The sequence below is a fragment of the Choloepus didactylus genome, chromosome 1, assembly GCF_015220235.1.
Source record: "Choloepus didactylus isolate mChoDid1 chromosome 1, mChoDid1.pri, whole genome shotgun sequence".
NCBI lineage: Eukaryota > Metazoa > Chordata > Mammalia > Pilosa > Megalonychidae > Choloepus > Choloepus didactylus.
In genome coordinates this window covers 41,311,889-41,333,608 of record NC_051307.1, presented here as the reverse complement: position 1 = coordinate 41,333,608, position 21,720 = coordinate 41,311,889, and the positions used below count along the sequence as shown (strand labels likewise).

Sequence of the window (21,720 nt, the reverse complement as noted above, 5' to 3'; positions counted from 1 at the left end):
TCCTGGCACTTACTGTATTCATAGGTGCATCCTTAGTGCTCAGGAGACATTTTCTGAATGAGTAAAGCAAGTACTGGTCCTGATACCAGCTGTGGATGACTGGGCAAGACACTTAAATTCTCTGACTTTTGGTGCTCATCTGTTGAAAAAAATGAATATAAATATAATATAATGCCATTAAACTTAAAGGAAGATCCTAATAAGATAACAAAAGAATTACAGTTTTCCCATCTGTAAAATGGTGTTGAAAATATCTCCCTCAGGTGATGGTTGTAGGTATTAAATGAGCTAATGACTACAAATTGCTTGGCACGTTGTGCAAAGCTTTTAAATGCTCAATAAAGGTAGAACCAATGAGGATGATATGATAAAGAAGGAGGTGGAGAAACAAGGAGGAAGGGAAGAAAGAGGAGAAAGAGAAGGAGGAGGAGGAGGAGATGACAATGACACATTCATTGATGCCTCTTTTCTATATGTCAAAACCAGAACTTCATTTATCTTCGGTGCCAATAGCTGCCTATGACTAATTCCATAAAAGAATTTAGATCTGATTCATTTATGCATCTCCCAAAATGCAGACTGTAATTCTGTACAAAGACACACAAATAAATATGTTCAACAAATAATGACTATTAAAACTTCTGTAATGAAAGTTAAAAACTATTGTTATTTTTTATTCTAGTTGTTTAAGGCAATAGTGGATAAATGAGCTATAATATGAAAAATCTGCCTTTAGTTAAAATTACTTTTTTTGTTATTAATTAGGTGCATTTGGTCTGCACTTGAGACCCAAATAATAAGTTTGCTTTTTGATTAAACAGATCCATAATTAACATGATTTCCTTTGATCTTTAAACATAATTATTGTTTCTCTTGGTAAGTTAAGTCTTCTGAATTTCCTCATAGAATGAATAATATTGAATCCCTTCACTGTTTGTTCCATAAATATACTCCATATGTTGGAACAATTGAATAAACTGAAGATAAAAATAATTTAGATAGACGGTCTCCAGTAAAACCTTGCATATAATTTAAATTTTCACTAGTCTCAAAAATGGATCAGAAGACATAATCCATTAAAAGAAATGTGCATCAGTGCATTTGACCATTTTCTAAGATGTGAAAAACCAATTGGAAGGTAACCAAAAAATGTATTTATCTTACACATACACAGTGCTGTGTATGTGCCTTTTTTTATGGACCACTAGATAGATAATTATTTTAGAAAGTGAAATTAAAATTTAGGTTAAACTAAAACAATGCAGATTACTGTAGATTTTATTGCCAGTAGTAGAAGATAAACTATAATGAACTTGCATTCAAAAACAAACTCTGGGGGAAAGAAGCCTGATTTTATAAATCTGTGGGAGGTTTCTATAATTATAGCTCACTATGTTTAACTTTCTATCAGCATAGGAGAGCTTTGTGTAAGGGTCCTATGACTTTTTTAGAGCTTGTCTGATACCTAGGCATAAAAGAAGTAAGAGAAAAAACTGGACCACTCAGATCTGAATTTCCTTGCTTTGATGTAGATTTCATTTTAATCATTTGTTGGAATAGTTTCCTTAAATTGCTTATTTCAGAAAAAGTGGCAGTATAATAGTGTATTGTTTCTGACCATTAATGAGGTTATTTGAGTCAAAGCCAAAACTAATAGTGTCAAGGGGCCTTTTTGCAGGTTCAAGCTAGGTTTACTATAATCCAAGATCTGGTTAAAAACTGAATTCATCAACATTTTGCTGGAACACATATTATAAGACCCCCAGAGATTTACTTTATAACTTTACAAACTTTGATATGTGTATGACAATTTTGCCAGGATTTGACCAGATTACAGTAGAAATGATTCTTTGGGGAATGATTCTTCAGGATATATGGCGATAAATTACAGAGGCCTGGCAAAGGCAATAGTGCTAACAATAAACAGTGTTTCAGGGTGGGTATGGGGGATAATATATGTAATTATGCAATGTATATGTATTATATGTATTTACCACCTCATGTGTGTACCTTCTGTATATATTGCTGAACTTAAGAATTTTATTCAAAATGTCTCTCTTTATGGAATTGTGGGTTTTTTGTTTGTGTGTTTGTGTATGGTTTTTTAGTAAGAAAAATGACAGTTTTTTTTAAAAAAATTGATCAAAGACTTGAGGGGCTCATGGAAAAAGATTTATGATTATAAAAAGGAAAAAGACAGTGTGATAGACTTTTTTTTTTAAATCTTCATTTTATTGAGATACATTCACATATGACGAAGTCATACAAAACAAATCGTACATTCGATCGTTCACAGTACCGTTACATAGTTGTACATTCATCACCTAAATCAATCCCTGACACCTTCATTAGCACACACACAAAAATAACAAGAATAATAATTAAAGTGAAAAAGAGCAATTAAAGTAAAAAAGAACACTGGGTGCCTTTGTCTGTCTATCTGTTTGTTTGTTTGCTTCCTTCCCCTATTTTTCTACTCATCCATCCATACACTAGACAAAGTGGAGTGTGGTCCTTATGGCTTTCCCATCCCATTGTCACCCCTCATAAGCTACATTTTTATACAATTGTCTTCGAGATTCATGGGTTCTGGGTTGTAGTTTGATAGTTTCAGGTATCTACCACCAGCTACCCCAATTCATTAGAACCTAAAAAGGGTTGTCTAAATTGTGCATAAGAGTGCCCACCAGAGTGACCTCTTGGCTCCTTTTGGAATCTCTCTGTCACTGAAGCTTATTTCATTTGATAGGAGACTTAAAGAATTGGTATTGCCAGCTGAGTTTTTTGTAAGCAGGCTGAAAGTAAAATGCCATCAGCTAAGAGGTTTAATGAAGTCCCACTACAGAATTTAGCAAGGGAATGATGTATGGGAATGGCTCCCTCCTCCACCTGTTCTGATCCAGTGGCATAAATAGGAAGCTGAACTTCACTCCCACTGGTTTTTTTATGCTATTTGATTTGACTGAGACCAAGCTGCATTTTGGCCATGAGTCTTTGCCATTTTTTTTTTTTTCCAAGAAAGATAAAGTAAAGGACTTCTTGTGTCATAGCTATTTTAACCCTATTGACTGCTAAAGACGTGAACTTCTCTTAGATTTCTATCACTCACTCATAAAGATTTTAGGCTGCTTTCAATTATTTCAAACAGCCAGGTATAAATTGAAAAATCAATTAAAAGAAAGACACTTCCTGAATGTGTGTGCCAGACAAATATTTGAAGAAACAAGTAAAACAGGCAGGTATAAGAAATAATTGATAAATAAGATGATACTGTGACAAATAATGATATAGTATCACCCTAGTAAATAACACATCTTAGGCTTTCCATTATGTTCTGAGGTTTGTAGTGATTTACTCACCTACATAATGGTAAATAACATCTCCCAGCTGTATAGTTGGGAACTTACCAACTATCTTTAGCAACCTACATTCTAAAATACATGGCATCGTGTGAAAATTTATGTATATGAGTTGTGTGTATCTCTGAAATATGAACCACTCTCCCTGAGAATGAAATTTGGAGAAATAAATTCGATTTTTTGCCCTAGCTTTTGGCAGGTAGCTTGTTTTAAAATATTAGACTGATAAAAATTTCACATAATTTTAAGATTTGGAATTATTTTGTGCTATTGTGATTCCTTACATATAAAATAATTAATTCTTAGTTAATTCACATTAATATAGTCTACTTTTATCCAGAATTGTTGACACAAGGTGATTGAGATAATTCATTGTTTTAAAGAAAATAACAGTAGCTTATTTGACATAAAGAACACCTTTTTCTTAATACAAATTCTGAAAAAAACAGATGCAAAATAATTGAAAAGCTGACTTTTTGATGCATTCATAACTATTGATTTTTATTAATTTGCTAACATTTTAAATATTTTGATGGATACCCACTGCTTTCATAATTATGCTGAGCAGTATTCATTCTTCATAGATTTACAAATCATTTCCTCATATCCCAAACATCAGGGTCATCTTTAGAATAGTCACACTTTACAATTATGTGGCAGCTGGTGTTCTATGAGCCTACTTTCAGTAACTTAAAAATATGTATGTATCTCTATTTTGGTATTTTTAAGATTCTGTATAAATTAGAAGTTACTACTTTGTGATATCATACCTAAAGTTAGCAAAACTGATTAAAATACCAGAAGTACTTTAATTTGCTTTTAAACTATTACTCTCATGACATGATAAATAATGTGCCAGTATAAACACACCTGCAGAAAATACTAAAATAAGCATAAGGCGAAATATAGCTGAGTAATTGCTTTATGACAGATTTACAAGGGTAGGAAAATCCATAAGTGATTAAAGTTAGCTTTAGCTTTAGGACATTTACTTTGTAAAGTTGATGTTATTAGGAGAGAATTTAGAACAATGCCCAATTAAACCTGATAAATATGGCCGTTTTACAAAAGTACTTTTAAAAAGTTTAACTTTGTATGTGGTGGAATGGTAATTTTATTCAGTTGTACTTTTAGGTTACTAGTAAAGAGATAAGAAGTGCTCTTGTGTTTTTCCTTAGGCATTTTGTTTAATTACTAAAGATATGCGGTAAATAATTTTGGCTTTATTTAGATAACTTGAGAATAAACGTTAGGTTATAAAAGTCTATCCTAGAGTGAGACATCAAATGTTAGAGGTGGACAGGAGCCAAGATATCACCTGCGTCAACTCTGTGTTTTGCAGATGAGAAAACTGAGGTTGTAGACACCTTTATTCTATATAGCGAACTGTGATTACGTGGCTGCTTATATTCGACATTGTGGTGATTGGGTCTAAAAGGTTGCATGACACCCTTTTCTGGGATGGAATTGGCTGTTTTCACATTGGTTTTTGAGAAAATAAAATATAGTGTGCATTATACCCCATACACAAAAAGGACTTTTTTTTAATATGTGTGAAACCCACCCTGAAACAAACAATATTTGTGTATCTACATTTATCTAATATATTGACACATACGTTGGGCATTTAAATAATTTCTTATGAAACATGTTTTTTTTTAGTTCATGTAGTCAGCACATTTCAGAACCAAAATCACATTAGAGTAAAGTTTAACTCTTCTTTTACAAATAAGTCATGCAGTATAGTAAGAAGAGCAAGGATTTTTAAAGCTGGCAGAGCTGAATTCCAGTCTCCCACTTCTTACCTGTGTGTGACCTTAAAAAAGTTTGCTGAACTCGTCCTTACAGAGTTGCTGGGAGGAATTCCAGCATAATATCTGACACACAGTTGACTAACATTGATAGCTCTTTATTATTAAACTGAGATGGAGAATGGTTGTGTGATGTATACAAAATCACAGACCTGATTAATTTGGGAGAGGATCTTCAGCCAAAGTCATTTAACTGTCAGTTAAGTAATTTTATCACTATACCGTCATATACTGCAACTCTTGACCATTCATGAAATATTCTGTTTGAGAATAGATATTCCAGATTTTCAAAATAGATTCTACAGGCAAAATAATATGCTAGGGAACTGGGAAGAAAGCCCAGATGAATAAGATTGGATCCTGACCTCACAGAAGCTTTTATAGTCTAATGAAGGAGAGACATTGCACAAATATCTAGAGTATCAGCCAAATGTGAAAAATGGGTTCATAAAGACATAGGTATGCCAGGGAGGAAGGAAGTGCTTTCAACTGAGTGATAGGAGCATTTTTGTTGTTTGTTCACTCTTTCAACAGATATTTACAATATGAGTTATGCCCTCACAGTGTTAACTTTTAGAGAAAAGATGGCATACAAAATGGTTAAATATTTGCCCTCATGGATGGATATTGAAGGCTAATTTGGGAGGCAGACATTTATAAAATAATTACATAATATAATTAAACTATAATGCTCTGGAAGAAAAACAATAAGGTTGCTTATGAGAATATATAACATTCTGATATGATGTGGTATCATTTAGCGGTAATGCCCTGGAGATTTATTTATTTATTTTTTTTAGCTGAGAGCTCAAGGGTGAGTAGGAATTAGATAGGTGAGAGGAGAGGACCCAGCATATAGCATAGACAGAATCTTTTGTAAGGAGGAGCATGGTGGATGCAGGGACTGAATGAAGGCCTGTGAAGGGATAGGTTAGGTAAACAGAGGAGGTGACAGAAACATACTAAAGGACTATAAGCAAAAAAGTAATATGGTCAGATTGTTTTATGTGTTTTTCTTTTCTTTAAAAAATCACTCTGGTGGTATTGTGGAGATTGCAGTGTAGGTTAAAAAAAAAGAAGTAAGCGTGTATAGTTTCATCATTCAGGAGTAATTACTATTGGATAGCCTGGGCCAGAGTGATGACACAGTAGAGATGAATAGAGGTGGATGGAAAGAAGTAGTTAGGAAATAAGAGCTGTGGAATTGGGCAATGGATTGTGTATCTCGAAGAGGAGAGAGAAAAAAGAGGTAGGTTTCTGGTTTTCTGAACTGACATAGGGAATATTACTATCAAAATTATGATCCTGAAAGTATTTGTGTTAGGAGGCATACACATTGTCATAAATTTCTGGGTAGTTTTGTTTGAATCTTGTGCTCTTTTGTAGGTATGTAGGTAATAAGTCTCACCGTTTAATATCTATGGTTTCTGGGAAGTGGGGAGAATTAGAAGGTGCGTGAAAGGAGATGGAGTACCCATGATTTGTAAGGCATTATGCTAGATCATCTGTGCATATTTTGAAGGAAAAAATAAATATTTATTAGTGTCGTGGTAAGGTTTAAATTGAATTGGTAATCTACAGTAAGGTTTCTCAGCCTTGGCACTGTTAACACTTTGGCGCCAGTTAACACTTGGCTGTGGTGGGTGGTGGGCTCTCTTGAGCATTGTGGGATGTTTAGCAGCACCCATGGCTTATTCCCACTACAGACTTGTAGTGCCACACCCTTCTCCCCCCACCCCCCACCCCCCAATCATGACACTAATACTGTCTCCAGGACCACTGATCTACAGAGTAATGTGAAAAAGAATTTATATTCATTAAAAATGTTCTAAAAATGCCCCTTTAATCTCTCAACTTTTAGGTCAGAATATTGAAAGACAATGACTGACTTTACTGATAAATTAAATCTTTTCCCCTGAAAGAAATTATACCTAATATTTTAAAAATCCTAGGTGTTTTTAATTGTTAGAGATATTATATTGTCATTCATAAGCATCTATAAATATAATTTCTCCAGCAAACTAATAACTAGGTTTTGTCAGTTCAGAGGTAGATAGCTTTACTACTTGAAAATTTGAGTGTTCCTCTCTTTTATTTAAAACATGTTTTTTCCTAAAAATCTTGCAACTCACTACTTTACTCCACTGATATTCTTCTGGAATGAGGTATTTATAATTCTAGTCTGTAGCATTTGTGAATTGAGCCTTCATGTTTGAAAAGCACTATAAATGAGAAGGAAAAAAATCACATGAATTTAAGGACCATTATAATTTAGCTAATAATAATGAAAACTAATATTTATGAATTAGCAGAATTCCATAGTCAAGTTGTCTTTACTTGGAACTCATTCAGAAAATTGCTGTTCTCTTACATGTACTAATAGCATTTGTCTTACCATAGATAAAATTTAATTTAGTTATAAAATTATCAATAGTCATTCTAGAGTTTTAAACTACATAAACTATTTTAGGCCTAAATAGTGCGACAGTCTTCTGTCATTACATTTTAAAGTAACTATGGTCCATTGCTTAACAGTGAAGAAACTTAATACTTTAACTTGTAGGGATAAACTTGAACATATTTGCCATTATATTTCAGAAATTCAGATCTCAATGTGAAAGTCCTAAAATCTTTATTTTACAAATATTTTACTTTCTTGGTATTTTCTGATGTCTACTGGATTTATCATACGAGCTATGCATATAAAGAACTTCATCAATTGAAGGCAATATCTGAAAGAATTTTTTTGTGGACTTTTTTCTAGTAGAGGATGCAATTGTGCATACATAATCTGAAGTTAAAATATTGAGGGCAGAAAGATACATCATTTATCATGCTTTCCATATGAATTTTTGTAGTTTTAAAGTCATAGCATAGAAAGTACTTCTTTCTTTGCAACAAAGGGTTATATCTAAACATTGTAGCAAAATGGAAATAAAACCCATTTTTAAAGACCTTTAGACATATCACAGCTGGCAACCAATTCATGGTTCAGTGACCTGTATTGTTAACTGTGTCTTCTCTATACTTTCCCTAAATTGTTCCTGCTGTCATTTAGGCCCATTATCTTCTTGTCTAGCCTAAGTAGTTATCAAGACTGGCTGGTTCCTGTATTGATTAGACCTAGGCTAAAGACAAGTTTCTGTTCAGCTAACTTACTTTATTCTGACAAAAAAGGAAAAAGTCTCTTCTTCCAGCTTCCATATAATTTTTCCCAAATATTTGTCTTTCTAGTTCATGTCTCCTAAATATAACAAACAAAAGATATGAGGAGTCATTTCTGTCTCCCCCCATCACTTTTTCCTTCTTCCTTTTTTTCCCTTCTTTCTGTCCTCCTCCTCCTTGTTCTTCTCTCTTCCCTTTTTTCCTTCTTTTGTTTCCTTCTACCTTCCAATTTAGTTCCTTTCTCTCTTAGCTTAAGAATAGTCTTCTTATTTTATTTATGCCTAAAGATTATTGTCTGAATAACGTACACTTTTAGAATGCAGAAGATTTTGAAATAATTTGACAATTTGAGCCCTTTGATGTGTCATTCAAAAGAGGAAAAAGTTCCTTATTTTAAGTTTTAGTATGTGTTTATATGTATGAGGGAAGCTAAATTCTTCCAACTTTTTAAACAATTGTTTTCTTTAAGAAAATCTAATTATCAGTTATATAATATCTGTATATCAAATTTTATATAGATAACCTTTTGTATCTTGTAGACTCAAAAGGCACAAACAAGTTCTATAATTATATAATTTATATACATGCACTACATAAATTTATATGTATGTTATATATATCAGACTGTGCATACCATCCAAAAAAAATAACCACACACAACACACAATCTAGATGAAAACATTGACCTTTCTGCATAAGTTTAGCCTAGAGTTCCCTAATCTCTCAACCCTTCCCAAATCTCCCTAATATAAAGAATTTTAAAGCTGTTACTAGAAATGGAATGTAATCTGGAAGTATTGCTATAGTAAAAAAAATTAAACGGTGAGTTTTAATATCTTCAAATATATTTTAAAAGTTATTTTACCTTCCTATTTTGATGTATTTATCTAAAAAGCGTTTTGTCAAAAAATATTTATTTTCAAGTTTCAAAAAAAGATGATTGTTTTATTAAATGTGTAATGACTTTATGTAATGGAATGATTAAAATTGGTTCACCTTTAGAATTTTATCCCATTTTTTGCAGCCTTCCCCCTCAAAAGAGGATTTTTTCCCAAAGCTATGAGTCTGTTTTCTTATCACTTTTTAGTTTTACATGACTTTTTACACTATAGCTTAATATACTTAAAATATTTTTAATATGAAGGCATCTTTTAAAAGAATTTCATATACCTAAGTAGTAATGATTTTAGATTAAACAATTTAGGATCATTTAAACGTATACTCAAATATATTTTGTGTCCTGTTGCATATGGTTCTCCCTGAGCTGACTAACTAGTAGGAAAGTTTATACAGAGTCCTGCATTTAGTCAAGAACACTTGGTTAGTCATCTGTGACCTTGAGAAAGGCATTTAACAATTTATGTTCTCCATTTTCTTGATCTAGAAGAAGAGTGTTAGACTGATAAGTTCTAAGGTCACTTCCAGCTCTAAAATTTTATGGTTTTATCGTTTTATTGGAGACGGAGACAGGAAGGCTTTTCCTCTTCCTTAGTGAGAAAAGAGAAGTGGAATAGAGATGCCCTGAGCTTTGAAAGTAGAAAGAAAACAAGTTGCGAAAAGTTAGGCGGGTAGGAGAAGCCTCCCACCACCAGGGAGCTGTAGAGGATAATGAATGAATGGGATCTAAATCATTATGCCTTTCTTTTATTCTTTCTGGACTTAAACCAACCACACAATAATAGACCCTACTTTCTGTATAGAAAGATCACTGCTCTAGGTAAGGAAAGAAAATCCTTCGACTTGACCCATAGAAAAATGTAGAGAAAGCAGAAATGTATGAAAGACTTAAATTTCTATCAGTTATTGTTTAGAAGAGAAAGTTAGGGATGATAATTTCCTTAAAATGAGTAAAAAGATTTTACATGGAAGATGTTATTGGCATTTATTTGTTTGCTGAAAAAAGAACAAATGAAAATGGTAGGGTAAATTGTGACAGGCAATTTATCTAGGGTTTCATCTAGATAAGATGAATAATTTGCTGATAATCATGGTTGTAAAAAGTTTGAATGATCATTCAAGATAGGAGCTCTCAAAAAACTCTGATATTTTAGAGGCTTCTATGTTAGATGATGTTCTTAGATAGCTTTTAAGGTCTTAACTGCTTATAAAATATTTATTATTTGCTGTTGATATGATATACAAATGCATTAACCTGAAATTTTAAACACTATGGATATTAATTAATAAAAAGATTCTACTCCTATGCTTTAATTGCTATTAAAACCTGTAAACAAAGAGGTGGCACTTTTTGTATTTTAAATGAGCTGCATTCCAGTAATTTTCTTGTTTCTTATATGTTGAGTATTTTTGAAACTTTTAAGTAATTTTATATTAGTAAGAATATATAACTAGAAATTATTTAAGAATCATTTCTCTAGTCCCCTCACTTTAAAAAATAGGTCTTGATTTTAACTATTTCAGTCAATGAGATCCAATTTATTTTCAGTTGCCCCAAAAGATAATTCCACAACTTTTTGTTGTCAAAGTAAAATTCTCCTTTCACATTCTTATACTACACTTGAATTCAGGTTCTCTCTCTTGTAGTTCCTAAATTTCTTCTGGTCATTAAAAAGACTTCATCTGTGAAGTATCAAGTAACGTAATTATGTTCTATCCACTTCATTTGTTTTTTGAATTTGGATAGCATAGGGAGCGATGCTAAAAATTTAAGCCTGAGTAAATGGGAAAGTTTTTTTTTTAACTCTCTAGGCTGAATGAGTGAAAAATTGTGTTTAAAGTGTCCTCTTTAGAGTTAAAAAAAAAAAGGAAAATTATTTCACTTTGAAGGAAATTTAGAGCGTTTCTAAATTACCTTTAAAATTTGCATGTGTGATAAAAATATGCAAGGGAACTTGTGTTTCTTATTTTGTAAATGTACTGTTTCATAGCTGCAGTCCTTGATATAATTCATTCATTTAAACTATTGTAGTGTGTATAGGGTCTAATTAATTTGGGCTTGCTGAAAGACATGAGAGTTATTTGAGTAAAATATACTGTACGTGTCAACTGGAAGATTATGAAAATGTTCTGCATTTGACAGTAATTACCTTTGTCTCCAATATAAAGAAACAAACAAAACAATCGTTTTCAAGTATTTTTAATACGCATGACTCAAGTTTTCCATATTAAAATGTGCAGTGTTTCAGCATTGAAAACAGGTACTGTGATTGTGATTTGTAGATTGGGTTATAACACTTTCCCTGTTTTCATAATTGATTCACATTTTTCTAAGTGTCTTAATTAAAAACATGCAAGAATTTAAATATACCACCTTTTAATAGCTTGCTGCTAAACATACAGTCATGGCTATATATGGTTATAGATCAGCAGTGTAGTCATCACCTGATTGCTTGTTAGAAATGCAAAATCTCAGGCCACGCCCCTGATCTGTAGAATGAGAATCTGTATTTTAACGAGATCCCTAAGGATGATTTGAATGCATATTCAATTTGAGAAGCACTGGCTTAACAGAATATATCCTTGACAGCATGAACCTTTTAAAAATTAATCTGATAGTGGAGTTATGGGATTTAACACTTTTTTAACATTTGATTAAGATGCTTGATTTTGATTTCTAATGTTGTATTAGCAGCTAAGATTTATGGTGTTTTTAATTCCATTACATATATAGTTATCAAATCCTGTCTTCTGGTAGCAAAATGTAACGTTGTTGAAAAGTGTTTTGTAATTTTATAGCTATCATCCATTGTCACTCTGCCTCTTAATCATGCTAAAGATTTTAAGATCCATTTCTCTTTTTTTCTAAATTATTCATGATTATACATAAAATGCTAACAAATATTCATTCATAGACAGTATGAGTCATATATCCAAATATGAATGTGTTCTTTATTTTATTTTAAAAGAAGAATCATTAAGTCAAATCTTACTACATTTTTTTTTGTTTGTTTTGTTTTATGTTTCTTTATTTTTATTTATTCCATGTTTTCTTTTTCTTGTTTTAGTTGGGTCTGGTAAGTTGACATTTTATTGGCCATCTTCTAATCACCGTGTCACTGTGACTGGAACTTCTCTTCCCTTTTCCATCCATACCCTTCCATGTCCTTCAACCAGTCAGCCTCCATGTTTCACTTGTCATTGGCCACAAAGACAGACTGCACAGAATAAAGTCTGCAGGAAGTATGGGTAACTGTGACAAAGAGTAAAGGTAATGGGGTTGCTAACTTTCTGTCTTATTAAATGCTGTGTGATCTGCATCCTTTTATTTCTTCACTCTTCAAATAAATGATAAAATAAGTTTGTGGACCATATTTCGGTAGCATACTATTTCAATTTTTGTCTCATTAAGATTAAACAATAACAAAAAATAGGTATCCCAGAGACATCTGGGATATTTGTTTTCTTTTGTTTTTTTCTTCAAGGTATGTTTATGAATTCATGTCTATCTGAATTTTTGTAATTATGATTCAGTAATAGTCATTAAAAGTCCTGTTGGCCTTTCACTTAACACTGTTTGAACTCACCTTCATTTCTATGTCAGATTCACCTCGGTTTATGTAAGAAATAATCCCATGATGTATCCAAAGTTCATCAAAAGTTTCCTTGATAAACTTCTGTCTCCATATGAACAAAGAGCCATCAGGTTTCTAAGCATTTCCATGATCGGTAGCTTGCAGAAGGTCCATTCACTATTTTAGAGTGTTAGAGCACCATTTTTGGAAACTTTGCCTGAGTATGCTACGTGATATTCCAGGGAATAACTTTGTCAGTAAAAGAATTAAGGTGCCATTCTTTAAGTTAAAAAATTACGTTTCACATTTCATATAAATACAGATAGGAAGGATTATTCAGTAATGGTTATATAATAACTAGCTATTTGAAAAAAGTCACTTTCTATATAATGCATGTACAAAAATATAGATGGATTAAAATTTAAATATAAAGATAATAAGGACATAAAAGTACAGGACAAAATGGAGGTGAATATTCATATAATTTGGACAGGAGCAGGCATTTATAATAATCATACAAAGCACAGAAAACTTAAAAGAAAATGATTGAAATATTTGACATTAAAAAGCTGTTACAGTAACAAAGATGCATAAGTATATTAGAAAGACTAGTGACAAAATGGAAAAAAATATATATTTACAGCATATTTTAGTAATGGATAGAACTTTAATCTATCAATAGTTCTTAGAAATCAAAAATAAAATATGGCGAGCAAATGAAAACAATATCCACAACAAATGGAATATCAGTAACAAGGAAGTGTTATGATAAATGCTTAACCTCATTAATATAAAAATGCCGCTTAAAAGGAGATTCTTTTTATTCTCAGTCTGGCAAGTGTATTAATGTTCAAAGTTTTTCACATTTGGAGAAAATGCAATTTGTCAGTGAATAAAAACAGTCCTGAAGACAATTTAGCTATACTTGCTAAATGCAAGATATAGAATCTTCACATATTCTGACCCTGCGATATTACAGCTAGAAAGTAATCTTGAATATGCTTGTGGGAGGATGTTAATATTATTACTGTTTTTAATAGTGAAAATTAGAAACAATCCAAACTTAATACAATAAGGAATTTGTTACATAATTTAAGACAAACTTTATATGGATTATTAAACCATCCTTGAAATGGTATTGTAGAAAAATATTTTAAAACAGTATGATTCAATTTGCATGGTAGATTTATGGATAGATTTTATTTTCTCTTTGCTTATCCAATTTTCCAAATTTTTAATACTGAACATACATGACATTGGTAACATGATTTTCTGTGTGTATGTATGTGTGTGTGCATGTATTTAAATTATAGCAGGTTTAAATGTAGCCTTCAAAAATATTCTGATATTTCATCATAAACATCAAGTATATGATTGTAGCATTATTTTGCTATCTCAAACTAGATAGATGAGAGTGGAGAGAGAGGCATCTTTAAACCATTTTTCTTAGCTATACCTACATCATATTTAACAGGTAGACAAATGATTTTTAAAAGTTATCGTTCTAAGTCATATCTTCTGGCTGATGTCACTGTTGATGTTGGCTCAAGAAGAGGCCTACAAAGTATAGTAAATTCTTTTCCAGGCAACTATCCTGGATTGCTGCAGGATAAATGTAGTTAATGCAGGGGTTTGCACTCTCTTTTCCAAATAGTCTTTGAGGTTTGAGGAGAACTGGCTTTTCATAAAAGAATCAGATTCTGGCTCATGTTATTAGACATGCTTCTGAGATTTAGGAAAGAGACCACCCGAAGGCTTTACTTGACTAAGTGGTTTGAGCACTTATTTTTTCCTACTCAAATCCCCACATATTGGAAAGTCACATTTTCCCATTCATTTAATAAATCATTTGGTTTTCTTTATTGAAACAAATCAAACTCTATTCTGGATTTAGTTTATCATCCAGTCTCCTCCTCTTTCAATTTCTTGGTCTGATTTCCACATAGAAAATTCCAAACCTAAACTAAAGAAGTGAATGCTCCTGTATGGCTGAGTACTGAAGGAAAATCCCCAAGTGATGATCACATGCCTATTATACCTGGATGATGATAGTGTTTGCTAAAATTCATGAGTAAACCACTCAATTACAATCACGGTTTTTAAAAAAATTGTAAACTAGAACTTCAATGTTACTAAATTGAAAAAACTCTCTTCCCTAACTTCCCTAATCTTCCCTGTTAGTTACAAGACAGTTGAAGGCATTTGACCTGATTTTTCTGGTCTCATATAATTTTCTAGTCAAATGGTATAATTTCTACTAAACCTCAATTTAAAAAGGGGGTTTAGAAGAAAGCATACCCATCTGAAAGTTAGGCGATCTAACTTTCTTAAGTATGTGCTTTCTTAAAAAGTCTTGCCATTATGAAACCAGGCAAGTCATTTATTTTTCCTTTTTTTAAAAAAAAAGTGTTTTGTAAATTTATATATAATTAACATCCATAGTAAATAACTATTAATGCCTCTTTATGACCTGCATACTCAAGTCCCCAGAGTAAGGATCATACCATGCTGTGTTTTCCTTAAATTAATAAATTTATAAATATGTATATATGATACATCATATATTATATTATATATATATTATCTACATATAATAAAATAGATGCAATTGGCCAAGGAATCTTAAACAAGAGAAAACTATCCTTTCAAATGCTGGCATCATTAACAAATAAATCATATTTTTGTGAGCAGAGTGGTGGCCTTTATGGGCATAATCTGAATATCATTTTTTGATTCATATTTTCTTTAAGCAGTTACACTAAGTGACTGACATAAGTAACAAAAGCTACTTTGTAAAGCAAAGTTTATGAATAAAGGAAAAGTCTTAAAAAGTGGTTCAGAAGAACCCTATCCTGTAAAAATTGTTAAATGTCTGGCTTGAAACATTCCTTTCAATCTGAACTGAGACAAGAAAGGAGAATAATAAGGTGTTTCAGGCAGCTGGTGAGAAATAAATTAGAAAACTGTAAACAGTAAGTAAAGACTTAAATTCAGTACACATTTTTCCGAGTACAAAGCACAGCCTCAAAATAAGCATTTCTTTTCAGGGATGGCTCCATCAGCACACCTAATGTTTTTAGCTGCCATTGCTCTCAATGTAACTGACACAATTTTCTGACACTATTTACTGCTGGATGAAGTGGCCATTTAAGTCTGTAGAAATCAAACAGTTTGGACAAAGCTGGCAGTATTTATAATGTCAGGATGAGCAGATGTTTCAAATCAGCCTTCATTTCCATACATATTCTGTTTGAACATGCCCTTGCCTATGTAAATGAAGGAGACATTTGATTCTACTATTGCTTTAAATTTATTTCTATTCAAGTAATTGGCCTGAAGATTGTAAATGGTTGTAATTTGCATGGTAGCATTTCAGGAGCTTTTGAGTTAAATTAAAGTAATTTTAAGGCCTGCCTGCATCAGGGGGTCCTTGTGTATATGATTAAAGTACCTTCACCCTTAAGCAGCTCTAAATGAGAAAAGATAATATTTGTTCATACAAATTTCAGGTATATTTTGAATGTAAAGGGTCAAATTGTAGCTCAAGTATTCTTTCTAATATGGATGTTAATGTTAGAGGGTCACTAATAAAAACCTCTTCACATAACTCGATTCTATTCTACTATGTGCACTTAGCACTTGAGCTTCAAGTTAAGGGTGAGAATTGGTACATTATGAACTATAGTACACAGCATGTTGTGTAAAATAAAGGCAGCATTTGGGATACCAGCAAATTGTTTCAATTAGGAAAATAACTTCGTGTTTTTGATTCAGTATAATATATTTCTTCTCCTTTAGAACCTCCTCATTTTGTTGTGAAGCCCCGTGACCAGGTTGTTGCATTGGGGAGAACTGTAACTTTTCAGTGTGAAGCAACCGGAAACCCTCAACCAGCTATTTTTTGGAGGAGAGAGGGGAGTCAGGTATGACCTTTTTCTAATTTTTTATCAAAAAAGATGGGTGCCAGATACAATGAGAAGAAAAGCTGACATGTTATTTACTCATGCTACTATGATGTTAGGAGACATGAGGAAACTCTGAGTGCCCTAGAAAATACCCAGCCATGAAAAAGATTTGTCTTGATTGTTCTTTTCTCAAAGCCATCTTCACTGGCTAGTTATGGTATACAAGGTTGTTTACAGAATAGTATAGAATAGTATTTGTTTCATCATGTCAGTTTTACCTTTGCTCCTAATTCAGCTACATTTGAAAAAGCTATTCTTATTTCTCAACACAATTTAATTATTTCTATTATTCAGGTATCTGGAACTATATATTACAAGAGATTAACTAATGCAAAAAGATGATAATTATACATTGTAATTTCTCTGAAAGCATCAGAATTTTGAAGTCTCTTCTGAATTATTAAACAAGATGAATTTTCTTCACTAGGTACTATGCTAAAGATAGTACAGTATATTCTGATTCTTTGAAAATTATTGCATATGATCATATTTTCCTACCAAATCCTACTCTCTGTTTTGTAAACCAGGATTTTCTATATAAAATGAAACTAGAAACTAGAGTTCTATGCTGTTACAAACTCAAAGTTCACTATTGGACATCAGTTTAGAAAACAGAACATTTTAAACAGATGCACTTTATAAATAGGAAACATTAAAATAATTATTAACATAATCTTTTTTCTCACCTCTTAATGACTCATCTTCAGTAAAGGAAAACAGTTGCCTTTATTTCTAATGCTTGTAAAAGAGTATTCTCATTCATTTTTAATACTGTATTCCTGACTTCTTTTACTTTTGCTTAAATCAAATTTGGATGTTTTATTTCATGCCCTAGTTTCTAATGTGCTCTTATAAATGATATACTGGTAATTACTGATTTCACACAAAAATCATTTGTAGCCAAAGCTATCAAGTTCACTTTTGTTTCCACTTTGCTATGGAAACAGTAACTTGATTGTGATATGTGGCCATTATTTGCGTTCATATTCCAGTGTCTTTGTTGGTTCTAGCACATTCTATTTGGCCTCAAAGGATGAACCCTTCTGTGTGGCAAATTAAACTCGGGGAGAAACAAAACATTTTAATACAACAGGTAGAATAAGAAGTTTATTATAAAAGAAAGTGTATGTAGCAAAAATGGTAAATGCAGTAGAAATTCTTATTAATAGAGTAACAATTAGATGATTCATTTAAGTTATTTAAACTGCAGATAAAATTTCCAAATTATGATTCTACTTTGATTTGGTTTAATTATGCAACTCATTTTTTGCTTAAAATTATGTCATTGGATATGTATGCGTAGAACATTAGTTAGGCCTTTATAAAGCTATGCATGATAAAAGGTACCCAAACTTCAAAAAAAACAAAAAACAAACTTAATTCAGTTAGGAAAAAAAAATTATATTCTTTACTTCATATAATACAAGGACATGATGCATTATTTTGTGTGTAAATATACACTTCCTATAAGATGACCTGGAAACATGCAGTTTTTATTCAGAATGAGAAATCTGTACCACCAAATAACATCACCTCTCTTCTTGACTTTTATATATTTAAGACAAATTTATGAAGAAATTATGAATTCTTAGGTTTAGAATTTGAATTTCAAAACATCCATAATGTATATTCTCACCATTTAAGAGTAGAAACAAGATATGTAACTGTTGTTAATTTGGTAGAGGTCACTAAACATTTATGACAAAAGGCCCACAGAGAAACTTGTTATGGTACCAAAATGCTATCTTTGGATTTAATAATAATTTGTCAAATGTGTTTAAATATTATTTCTGTTTTTATATAGAAGATTTTAATGTTTATAATCCTAATAGTTTTATGTATATATGAAGAATTATTTTGTCTTTGTTTTGGATAAGCATATAAAACTTTTTACTCTACTGATACCTAATATTCCTCTATATCTATTGTTGTTTGAAAACTGATGGTTATAAAAACTCACATCAATATTTTGAATTTATTTGAATTTTCAAATGTTCCTAACAATGATAGCCATATAAGGTTAGATCACTAAACCCTATATATAGTGTATATGTTTATTTATGTGTGCACATATCCATATATTTTGCTATATGATGAAGAATATTTAGATAATTTGCATGTGTATATATGTTTATATGTATATTTTTAACTGTATGTGTATATATAACAAAGTATTGGAAACTAGCAATTAACATATTTTCATTATTTCCCATAAATTTTGGGTTCTAGAATCTGCTTTTCTCATATCAACCACCACAGTCATCCAGCCGTTTTTCGGTCTCCCAGACTGGTGACCTCACTATTACTAATGTCCAGCGATCTGATGTTGGTTATTATATCTGCCAGACGTTAAATGTTGCTGGAAGTATCATCACAAAGGCATACTTGGAAGTTACTGATGGTAAAGTAGAGAATTTTATTTACAAATATAAGTTTGTTCTATAGTCTTAAGGGAATGCCATATGTATTTCCAACTTTTTAACCTCCTTTACAGTTATTTTGGTATAAAGTTGAAATGGATGTTGATAAAATGATTGTCTGAATTTCTTATTTCTAGAATCAAGTCAGATTCATAAAAGAATAACAAGTGTCCAAGCAAACTTTTATACTGAATAGCTAGCTATATACATTGGACTGTTTCTATGTTTTGGAAAACAAAGAGTTATTTTATATTCTTCTAGCATAAATTATCATCTCTTTTCTTTCCTTTAAATCAAAGCGATAAGATGAATGGTTCATAAATCCAAAATCAACTCATGATAATGAACAGAATTTTATTCTTAGTACTGTGACTTTATTCTGCTTATAAACACCTCTGAACATGATCAGTTAATACGATATATGAATACTATGAAGACACAGTGATGGAGATAGTCTCCCAACCATAAGATGGAAAGTAATGGTAATTTGTAAACAAGAAGGAGAAGAAAAGGAGAAGGAAAAATATATATATATGTATATATATATACACAAACAAAAAATGTGTATATATGTATGTATTTACAATAGATAGATATACATATATATAATCAAGAAGGTATTACAAGTAAAGAAGCCTTCCAAATTAAAAATAGAACTGAAACATAATAATCATGTGGCTTTTCTCTTCTAAAAAGTTCATTTGGAACAATCAAAATTATTTTTCCACTCTCGATTATAAAAAATAAAAGAAAGAGCATTTAAAGAAGGAAATATTCTGTTTTTCAAGGAGGAAAATGGTACAGGAAACAAAAGAGGATAACTTCATACATTCAGTCATCTTACTGTCTTTTTTTTTAAACGTTAGATAATGATTTAAATATTCAAGCTACTAGCAGTTGCTTCTTTGATTAGAAACCTTGGAAGCCATCTTTGACTCCTCACTCTTCTTTATCTCTATAACCAATCATTTTTTGAATTAATCAAGTTGTCTTTATCTCTGTTACAACTCCTTGTCCTATTCATTTGTAGTCCGAAACTGTAGCAGCCTACTGGTCCCTGCCCTGTTTCTTGTCTCCTCTCTAACTCCGCTTTCATATTGTCCCTAGACAGAGTTTTTTTGTCTCTAAAATCCTCTTTTATTCCATTTTGTAAATTGAAGTATAAAATGCGTACTATAAAGTAAGTAGAGTAAACCAATACAGCTTCACTATTTATTCATGTAATGACCACCTAGATCAAGAAATGGAACTTTTCCAGAACTACATCTAGCCCATAGCCTTTCCCTGCCACAAGTAATCACTTTCCTGACTTCTTATCACCATTGATTAGTTTTGCCTGTTCTGAAAACTCAGATAAATGAAATCATACAGTAGATAGTAGCCTGTTGTATGTGCCTTCTGTTCAGAATAATGTCTGAGAAATTCATCCTTTTTTTTTTTGTATATGTGAGTAGTTCATTCTTTTTTATAGGAGTGTAGTATTCCATTGTATAAATAGACTGCAGTTTATTTATCCACTCTCCTACTGATGGATTGTTTTCAGTTTAGGGCTTTTATGAATACAGCTGAATGTTCCTATACATGTATGTTGGTGAACATAGGCACTCATTTCTCCTTTGTTGTTTTTTTAATAGAGTCTAGATACAAGTCTTTGTCAGATATATACATTGCAAATATTTCTTCCCTGACATTCTTTTAATGATGGTTTCAAGGATGAAGTAATTAATATAATGAGGATAACTTTATTATTTTTCTCATATGTTTGGTGCTTTTAGTGTCCTGTTTAAGAACTACTTTAGGCTCTGAAAATATTCTTCTGTCTTTTTCTGGAAGCTTTATTGTTTTGCCTTTCAGATTTAAGTTTTTTAATCTATCTTGAATTACCTTTTGCAAACAGTGTGAGGCAGGGGTCAACATTCTTTTTTTTATTTTATTCCATATGGATACCTTATCAATATTGAAAAGACTATCCTTTTTTCATTCAATTCCAACGATATCTTTATCATAAGTCAAGTGACCATAGATGTGTAGCTCTGTTTCTGGTCTCTTTATTCTGTTCTACTGATCAGTTTATGCCAGTACACATGGCCTCAATTATTATTACTTTATAGTAACTCTGAAAAACTGGTAATGTAAGCTTTCAATTTTGTTTTTCTTCTTCTGAGTTTGCTATTAGAGGTACCTCTGCATTTCCCTATAATTTTCAAAATTCACTTGTCAATTTCCACACTGTGCACATGCACACATATGCACACACATACAAACTAAAACAAAAAAAAAAGTCTGAGATTTTTATTTGGATTCCATTTAAACTATCGAAAAATTTAGTAGAGTTAACTTCTTAATAATCTAAGTTTTTCAATTCATAAATATGATATATGTTCCATATATATCCCTCAGTTTTTTTAGTTCTTCCTTAATCTCTCAGTAATATTTTGTAGTTTTTGGGGTAGAAATCTTGCACATCTTTTGACAGATTTATGCCTGCGGTATTTTATTATTTTTGATGTGATCATACATGGTATTTA

The 21,720-nt window shown here is 31.6% G+C and overlaps 1 protein-coding gene across 1 annotated transcript in view; it reads left to right on the top strand.

Moving 5' to 3' along the window:
• Positions 1–21,720, top strand: part of ROBO1 (roundabout guidance receptor 1) — a 1,249,229-nt gene that overhangs the window by 1,152,791 nt on the left and 74,718 nt on the right. The window contains 3 exon segments of the mRNA XM_037833720.1: positions 12,301–12,309; positions 16,606–16,730; positions 19,002–19,173. Coding sequence (XP_037689648.1) covers positions 12,301–12,309; positions 16,606–16,730; positions 19,002–19,173 — 306 coding nt within the window.